The sequence below is a fragment of the Hylobates moloch genome, unplaced genomic scaffold, assembly GCF_009828535.3.
Source record: "Hylobates moloch isolate HMO894 unplaced genomic scaffold, HMol_V3 SCAFFOLD_12, whole genome shotgun sequence".
Taxonomy (NCBI): Eukaryota; Metazoa; Chordata; class Mammalia; order Primates; family Hylobatidae; genus Hylobates; species Hylobates moloch.
Window position 1 is genome coordinate 47,898,495 of NW_026652287.1, and position 8,721 is coordinate 47,907,215.

Consider the following 8,721-nt stretch of genomic DNA (forward strand, 5'->3'; position numbering starts at 1 on the left):
TCCGCCATTGGGGTGCAAGCCCCGCCCATCCGCCATCGGAGGGCAAGCCACACCCCGCCCCGCCCCCGAGCAACGCCCCGCCCCACTTTTGCCCCTGGGACCTAAGCCCCACCCCTATCTCCGTCCCTCGGACATGGGCTCCGCCCCCACCACCCCTCCATGCTCTGTGGGACCCCACTCCAGAGCGTAACCTCATCTCCCGCGTAAGAATACTAGAATTTCTCCTTGGAGGCTAAAGAAGAGGTTAGTTTTTCTGCCGCCGCCTAAGGCTACTCTGGCCACAACAGCCTGGCCACAGCCACTTCCGTTCCCGGCGGCCCCGAGACCGGAAGCGGAAGTGCGCCCGGCGGCGGCCCACGGCGGCTGAGCTGTGCTGCGCGGCGCGGTGCGGTGCGGTGGGAGTGTCTCCAGCTGGTCTGCAGGTGTTGCCCGGCCCCTCGGGAGGGCGGGGAGGGCTCGTATGGAGCGGGGAGGGGCTGGAGGGCCTAGAACAGCTCCGCCAGTCTGAGGTGCTTCCTCCCTGCCATCATTCCCGGGGCCGGCGTGAGGCCCGCACAGCCAGGGCCTCGCATCTGGGCGCCCACCGCCCGGTCTTTCGCTCTCAAGTACCCCCCGTTCGGGCAGACAGGGTTTTTATTCTGTCAAAAGGGGAATCCCAAACCGTCCAGGTCCCACAGCTCAGGAATGTGGTGACACTGGCCCCAGCCCTCACCTCTTCTTCCAATTTTTTGGGAAAGTGCATAAAGAGAGCCCTACCTTGCCTATAGTATGCAAGATAACTGCGAATTAGTAATTCACGTTTTATTTGATGTGATACTTAATATTATCTAGCTTTGCGACTGGAAAGTGAGGTCTGGGTCCACATGTGCAAACTGGTTTAATTGATTGGCCAAATTTACTTAAAAAATTGAATGCATCCTCCATTAAGGAATGAATTAGATGACGAGAGATTTCTTTTGGAGACTGACGATTTGAAGTCTTTTAGCTTGATATCTGTTAGCTTGGCTTTGCATCTCTTCCTTTTCCATAACTTTTTCTTTTTTCTTTTCTTTCTCATAAGAAAGCTTTTGGCCAGGCTTGGTGGCTCACTCCTATAATCCTAGCACTTTGGGAGGCCGAGGCAGGTGAATCACCTGATGTCAGGAGTTGGAGACCAGCCTGGCCAACATGGTGAAACCCTGTCTTTACTAAAAATACACAAATTAGCCGAGCGTAGTGGTGGGCGCCCGTAATCCCAACTACTTGGGAGGCTGAGGCAGGAGAATCGCTTGAACCCCAGAGGCGAAGGTTGCAGTGAGCTGAGATTGTGCCACCGCACTCTAGCCTGGGTGACAGAGCAAGACTCCATCTCAAAAACAACAAAAGGAGGAGTTTTTAATTTTTTTTCCTTACTTTCTATGTTTGAGACGACTTTTACTTCTGCTGTGGGCATCAAGTTTCTCACTGTGAGGTGAGGGTATCTTAAGAAAAGCTGTTTCTCAGTTATTTCACAAATATTATTATCAAGGAAACGTAAGACTGTTATTCAGATCTTTTCAAGTTAGCTCCAGTCCTTCCCCCAAGCATGTGAATAACAGAGCTTCAAAACTAATGGGACTTCAGGGAAAAGACGATATAAACTTTGTTAGTACTGGAAATTCAAATTGAGTTGGCCATAAGTGGGATGTCTTTTTTAATATTCGGGTTAAAGCTCATGTCTACTGAGAAATGAGGAAAAAATTAACTCCAGAGGAAAATCACGGATCAGATTTCAGTTTTATGAGTGAGGTGTTTGTTTCCATAAAGAATATATGCGCTTGCCTTGCCTTTTTAAAAAGAATTAATATTGTTTCTTAAAGATACCTGAAACTTGTGTGATTATGTCTTATGAAAGACAGGCATTTTAAGTTATTCTTATATTTGAGTTTTATGGTGTCATACTGTCTTTTTTTGTTTGTTTGTTTGAGACAGAGTCTCACTTCATCACCCAGGCTGGAGTGCAGTGGCACAATCTCGGCTCACTGCAGCTTCCACCTCCTGGGTTCAAGCAATTCTCGTTCCTCAGCCTCCCAGGCGGCTGTGATTACAGGCGCCCACCACCATGCCCAGCTAAGTTTTGTATTTTTAGTAGAGACGGGGTTTCACCAAGTTGGCCAGGCTGGTCTGGAACTCCTGGCCTCAGGTGATCCACCTGCCTCGGCCTCCCAAAGTGCTGGGATTATAGGCGTGAGCCACCACACCCGGCCTCATACTGTGTTTTGTGTGTGCGTGGGCATATTCCTTCTTAGTCTAGGTATACTGAGTCATTCTTGAGGAGTGTTGATTATTTGGCATATTTTCACTGGGGTGCCCTCAGTGAATTGGACTCTGTACATGGGGAAACAGTGGGACTGAAATAGTTACAGTGCTTGCCCCTATGGAGGCTTTATTCTAGCTAATAATATTGGTAAATTAATAGTGCCAAAGGCAATATGAGAACATGGAACAGGAGAACTTGGGGAGGGGGTCAGGAAACACATCTGAAAAGGAACAAATGTTTGAACCTTCAAGATGAATTGAACGTAGCTAAACAAGGAGTCTAGCTGTGGAGTGAGGTAGTGGAGGAAACTTGAGAGAACATTCCACATGTACAGTCCTTCAGGCAGTACAAAGCCTGCTGTGTTCCAGGAGCTGAGAACAGGTAGAGAAAGCTAAAGTAGAGAAAATAAAGTACTGAGTGGATGAGCCAGGTGAGAGAGGGAGGCAGGTCCCTGAAGATCATGGTGCGCATTGGATCTTCTTTTTATTTTTATTTTTCTTTCAGACAGAGTCTTGCTCTGTCACCCAGGCTGGAGTGCAGTGTGGGATCTGGGCTCACTGCAGCCTCCACCTCCTGGGTTCCAGCGATTTTCTTGCCTCAGCTTCCTGAGTAGCTGGGATTACAGGCGTGTGCCACCATGCCCAGCTAATTTTTGTGTTTTTAGTAAAGATGGGGTTTCACCATGTTGGCCAGGCTGGTCTTGAACTCCTGACCTCAAGTGATCTGCCTGCCTCCACCTTCCAAAGTGCTGGGATTACAGGCCTGAGCCACCGTGCTTGACCTGGACCTTATTCTTTTTTTTTTTTTTTTTTTGACATGGGGTGTCGATCTGTTGCCTAGGCTGCAATGCAGTGGCACGATCTCAGTTCACTGTATCCTCTGCCTCCTGGGTTCAAGCAGTTCTCCTGCCTCAGCCTCCAGAGCAGCTGGGATTACAGGTGTGTGCCACCATGCCCAGCTAATTTTTGTATTTTTAGTAGAGATGGGGTTTCACCATGTTGGCCAGGCTGGTTTCAAACTCCTGACCTCAAGTGATCCACTCACCTTGGCCTCCAGCCTGAGCAACAGAGTGAGACTCAAAAAAAAAAGTTTACATCATAGTTGGAGAGAGAGAGGCAAAAATCATGTAAGAAATAAATATCAAATCACACCTTCATACGGGCAGTGGAGGAAAAGCAGATCTTAGAGGTATTTTGAGGGAAGCTAGAAGTTAAAATGTTCCTTTGATGATGTGGGAAGAGTCAGTAGCAGTCACTAGAGGCTGTTGTTTGAAAAAGGTGGCTTGGGGGCCAACATGTTGCTTATGGAGATAAATGTCCTGTAAGGGTTTTGATTGTGGCCACTCTGCTGGAGACCCCCCAAAATGCTCTGCTTCCGTCCTCACCCCTTCTTTTACCTCAGTGTTTCTTTTATTGCAGGGAGGACACTGACTGAGACCTCAAACCCTGGCTCCAGTGTCATGGTGAGGAAGTTGGGGGCTCCTGTGGCCGAAGGGGTGGATATGTAGGATAACTATGTCCTCTGGGGCCTGTCTTCTCTCTCCCCACTTCCCTCCCCAACTGAGGAAGAAAGGGAAGGGTGAGTGAGGAGCATCCTCATCCTGTCCTAGGGGATCCCAGGGACTTCACAGAAATTAAGCAGTCAGTCCCAAATTTGTGATGCTGTGCCAATTTGTGATAAGGAGTTTAGGAAAAACTCTCTGAAGCTGGGAGGGACAGGCTCTGCCATCACAAGTCAGTGGAGTTAAACAGAGAGCCAAAACTTACACTTTAGGATTTATCCAAATGTTAAAAGAAAGTAAACATTTCAGCTTGGTGGCCCATGTGATCTCTGTCACAACTACTCAGTTCTGCCGTTGTGACCTCAAAACAGCCATTGATGCATTGTAAATAAACGCATGTGGCCATGTGCCAAGAAAACATTATTTACAAAAACAGGCGTTAGGCTGGATTTTCCACGCCTGCTCTGTCTGAACATTTTGTCTTCTCCAGTGATAACCAGTCGTTCTGCTCAGTGGTGGGGGTGGTCTTTGCCGAGCCAGAACGTGTGTGCTGTTTTAGGAATCAGTCACCTTTGAGGATGTGGCCGTGGAGTTCATCCAGGAGTGGGCGTTGCTGGACAGCGCACGGAGGAGCCTGTGCAGATACAGGATGCTGGACCAGTGCAGGACCCTGGCCTCCAGGGGTAAGGCTGGCGTCGGCTGGCTCCTTCCTGTACACAGGCACTAAATGCTTCTTAAGTGCCTGTCATGTGAACAAGACAGATGTGGCTTAGGCTTTGTGGCACTTATTGTCCACAGGATGACAAAGCTTCATCTGTTGCATTGACTTCTTTCCCTCTGTAGTAGGGCTCTGTTTGGGTTTCCTTGAATTTGGCCCCAGGCTTCTGAGGTGAGAGAGCCTCAGCCCCTTGGGGCAGAGGGGAGGGTGTTTGTGGGTTGGGTCCTGAGTTCATTAGCTATTGGGCAAGATCCCTTTGCTATACATCACACTTGCTCAGCCCAAAGAATCTGAAGCCCATGTTGAAGCCAAAGGAGAGTTTGAGTTGAGAAACAAGAGTTTGTTTTCGCCTTCAAGCCCTCTCTCTCTCAGCGCCTGTGTCTTTCTTCATGTGCAGGAACTCCACCATGCAAACCCAGTTGCACCTCCCAGCTGGGGCCAACAGCAGAGCCAAGGGCAACAGAACGAGGGATTTTCCATGCCACGGGTGTTGGTGAGTACCAGGCAGGCTGTGGATTCCCTGACCCCCCTGGTTAGGTGGTGTGCCTTGGGAAGTGTCAAGAGCATTTTCAAAGGCCCTTTGTTCTGAGGGGACATCGAAGGCTATTCGGAGCGAGCTTTCTCAGGTTCCTTTAGCTTCTCTTCTATTTTCACTTTCTAGCCCTCCTCTCCTACTTTCCTTTGGTTTCAGAAAAAGATTTGTTCTAATTTCTCTTAAAAAATTAGAGGGCCAGGTGTGGTGGCTCTTGCCTGTAATCCCAGCACTTTGGGAGGCTGAGGCTGGTGGATCACCTGAGGTCAGGAGTTCGAGACCAGCCTGGCCAACATGGCAAAACCCCGTTTCTACCAAAAATTAGCTGGATGTGATGGTGCACACCTGTAATCCCAGCTACTTGGGAGGCTGAGGCATGAGAATTGCTTGAACCTGGGAGGTGGAAGTTGCAGTGAGCCAAGATTGCATCACTGCACTCCTGCCTGGGGGATAGAGTGAGACTCTGTCTCCAAAAAACAAAACAAAACAAAAATTAGAGCTATAAGTCACACACTACGAAATTCATCCCATTAAAGTGTGCAGTTCAGTGGTTCACAACCTTGTGTAAACATCACCACTACCTAATTCCAGAACATTTTCATCATGCCAAGTAGAAACCCTGTCCCCATGGGCAGTTACTCCCCATTACCCCTCCCTCAGCCCCTGGCAGCCACTAATCTGCTTTCTGTCTCTATGGATTGTCCTATATAGACATTTGTATAATGGAAATCGTGTCATAAGTAGCCTTTGGTATCTGGCTTAGTATAATAGTTTTGTGTTGCAAGTAAGTTATAGACTGGGTAGTTTATAAACAATAGAAGTTTATTTGACTCCTGGTTCTGGATGAGATCATGTTGCAAGAGAATAAGAGAGGCCCAGACTTGTTTTTACAACAAGGCCACTCTCGAGATAACTAACCCCCTTCTGAAGTAATCACAAAGTAGATTCCTCATGACCTAATCACCTTTTTTTTTTTGAGACAGAGTCTCGCCCTGTCACCCAGGCTGGAGTGCAGTGGTGCGATCTTGGCTCACTGCAACCTCTGCCTCCTGGGTTCAAGCAATTCTCCTGCCTCAGCCTCCCGAGTAGCTGGGACTACAGGTGCCCACCACCACACCTGGCTAATTTTTGTATTTTTAGTAGAGATGGGGTTTCACTGTGTTGGTCAGGCTGGTCTCAAACTCCTGACCTCGTGATCCACCCACCTCAGCCTCACAAAGTGCTGGGATTACAGGCGTGAGCCATTGTGCCCGGCCACCTAATCACCTTTTAAAGTTCCAGCTCTCAATACTGTTGTATGGGAATTGCTTCCAACCCATGAACTGTGGAGGACACACTTAAACTACAGCAGTATCTGCCTTCTTTCACTCAGCCTTATGTTTTCCATATCCATCCATGTTGTAGCATGAATCAGAACTTAATTCCTTTTTAAGGCTGAATAATATATATTGTATGGATAAGCTACATTTTGAATATTCGTTCATCAGTTGACAGACAGTTGGATTGTTTCTACTTTTTAGCTATTGTGAATAATGTTGCTGTGAACGTTTGTGTACAATATTTCTTTTTTCTTTTCTTTTCTTTTTCTTTTTTTTTTTGAGATAGGGTCTTGTTCTGTTGCCCAGGCTGGAGTGCAATGGTGCAATCATAGGTCACTGTAGCCTCAGCCTTTTGGGCTCAAGTGATCCTCCCACCTCAGTCTCTTGAGTAGCTGGGACCACAGGTGTGTGCCCTCATGCCTGGCTAATTTTTAATTTTTTTCTAGAGACCATTCTTCCTATGTTGCCCAGGCTGGTCTTGAACTCCTGGGCTCGGGTGATCCTCCCACCTTGGCCTCCCAGAGTGGTGGGATTACAGGCGTGCTCCACCGTGCCTGGCCTCGTGTACAAGATTTATGTAGACATGTATTTAATTCTCTTAGGTATATACTGAGGAGCAGAATTGCTGGCTCATGTGGTAACGCTATGCTTAACTTCTTGAGCAACTGTCATACCACTTTCCAAAACAGGTGCACCATTTTACATTCCCACCAGCGGTGATGAGAGTTTTGATTTATCCACATTCTCGCCCGTACTTGTCGTCCACTTCCTCTTTAAATTTAACCTTTCTATGTATGTTCTTTGTCTAGTTCTTTCTTACTCTTTTTTCTAATAACATCTGCTTTCTGGAAATAGTCTCAGTCCTCATAGAATTCTTAGCTAGGAAATTGCCTTTCATTTTCCCCTCATTCCTGTGACTGCCAGAGTCCACACATAGCCCTACATACAGATGCTGTCTTCCCTTTCAGGGTCTTCCCAAGTCTAGGATCAATATTAAAAGCTGGGCTGGGCATGGTGGCTCATGCCTGCAGTCCCGGCACTTTGGGTGGATCACTTCAGGTTAGGAGTTCGAGACCAGCCTGGCCCAACATGGCGAAACCCTGTCTCTACTAAAAATAGAAAGATTAGCCTGGCATGGTGGTGTGTGCCTGTAATCCCAGCTACTCAGGAGGTTGAGACACTAGAATCCCTTGAACCTGGGAGGTGGAGGTTGCAGTGAGCCGAGATCACGCCATTGTACTCCAGCCTGGGCGACAGAGTGAGACTCCGTCTCAAAAAAAAAAAAAAAAAAATTAGCTGGTTATGGTGGTGCATGCTGGTAATCCCAGCTACTTGGGAGGCTGAGGCACAAGAATTGCTTGAACCTGGGAGGTGGAGGTTGCAGTGAGCCAAGATCGCACCACTGCATTCCAGCCTGGGCGACAGAGTGAGACCCTATCTCAAAAATAAAATTAAATAAAAAGTAAAGAAAACATGTGGCTCATGCCTGTAATCCCAGCACTTTGGGAGGCTGAGGCGGGTGGATCACAAGGTCAGGAGTTCAAGACCAGCCTGGCCAAGATGGTGAAATCCCGTCTCTACTAAAAATACAAAAAAATTAGCCAGACGTGGTGGTGGGTGCCTTTAATCCCAACTACTTGGGAGGCTGAGGCAGAGAATTGCTTGGACTCAGGAGGCAGAGGTTGCAGTGAGCCAAGATTGTGCCACTGCACTCCAGCCTGGGCCAAAGAACAAGACTCTGTCTCAAAAAGAAACAAAAAGAAAAAACAAAAAACGTGCATGTGTGTACATACACACAAATACAGATATATATAGATATATATATACACATACATATTTTCAATTTTATGCCACTATTTCTTTTTGAAAGGAGTTCATTTTTTCCCAATTCATTTCAGACTGGAAATCTCAACTTGAATATATGTATTTGGTATTAAAATTTGAATATTTATATTCAATATTAAAAGAAAAAGCCTATGTGTGTATAGTGTGTATATATATTCACATATATATGTGAATATATATTTTCAGTTTAATGTCACTATTTCTTTCTGAAAGGAGTTCATTTTTTCCCCCATTCATTTCAGCCTGGGAATCTCAACTTAAACCCAAAGAGTTGCCTTCTATGCAGGATCTTTTGGAAGAGGCATCCTCCAGGGACATGCAAATGGTAAGATGCACGGGGTTTTCCCCGGCTCCCAGCACGGGAGAAGTTGAGGAACACGTGAGGTGGAAATACAGGACCAGAGCCAGGGAGATGTTAGCAGCATGGGTGTCTCTTGGAAGGGATATAGTGTCTGAGGGGAGTGCCTGTGACTTCTGAATTTGGGCAAACCCTGACTGTTGCTCAAGATTTTTTTTTTTTTTTTTTTT

At 47.0% G+C, this 8,721-nt stretch overlaps 1 protein-coding gene across 3 annotated transcripts in view; it reads left to right on the forward strand.

Moving 5' to 3' along the window:
* The first annotated feature begins 200 nt into the window (after positions 1-200).
* The window catches only part of ZNF333 (zinc finger protein 333), a 44,981-nt gene continuing 36,460 nt past the window's right edge, over positions 201-8,721 (forward strand). The window contains exons 1-5 of one of the 3 annotated variants that reach the window (XM_058425533.1): positions 201-243; positions 3,697-3,740; positions 4,339-4,462; positions 4,895-4,990; positions 8,436-8,518. In XM_058425533.1, the coding sequence (XP_058281516.1) occupies positions 3,738-3,740; positions 4,339-4,462; positions 4,895-4,990; positions 8,436-8,518 (306 nt within the window). In that variant the 5' untranslated portion in view covers positions 201-243; positions 3,697-3,737. Of the gene's footprint in view, positions 244-329; positions 423-3,696; positions 3,741-4,338; positions 4,463-4,894; positions 4,991-8,435; positions 8,519-8,721 lie in introns of those variants that run through there. The other 2 variants (XM_032169965.2, XM_032169969.2) reach the window with 2 other exon arrangements.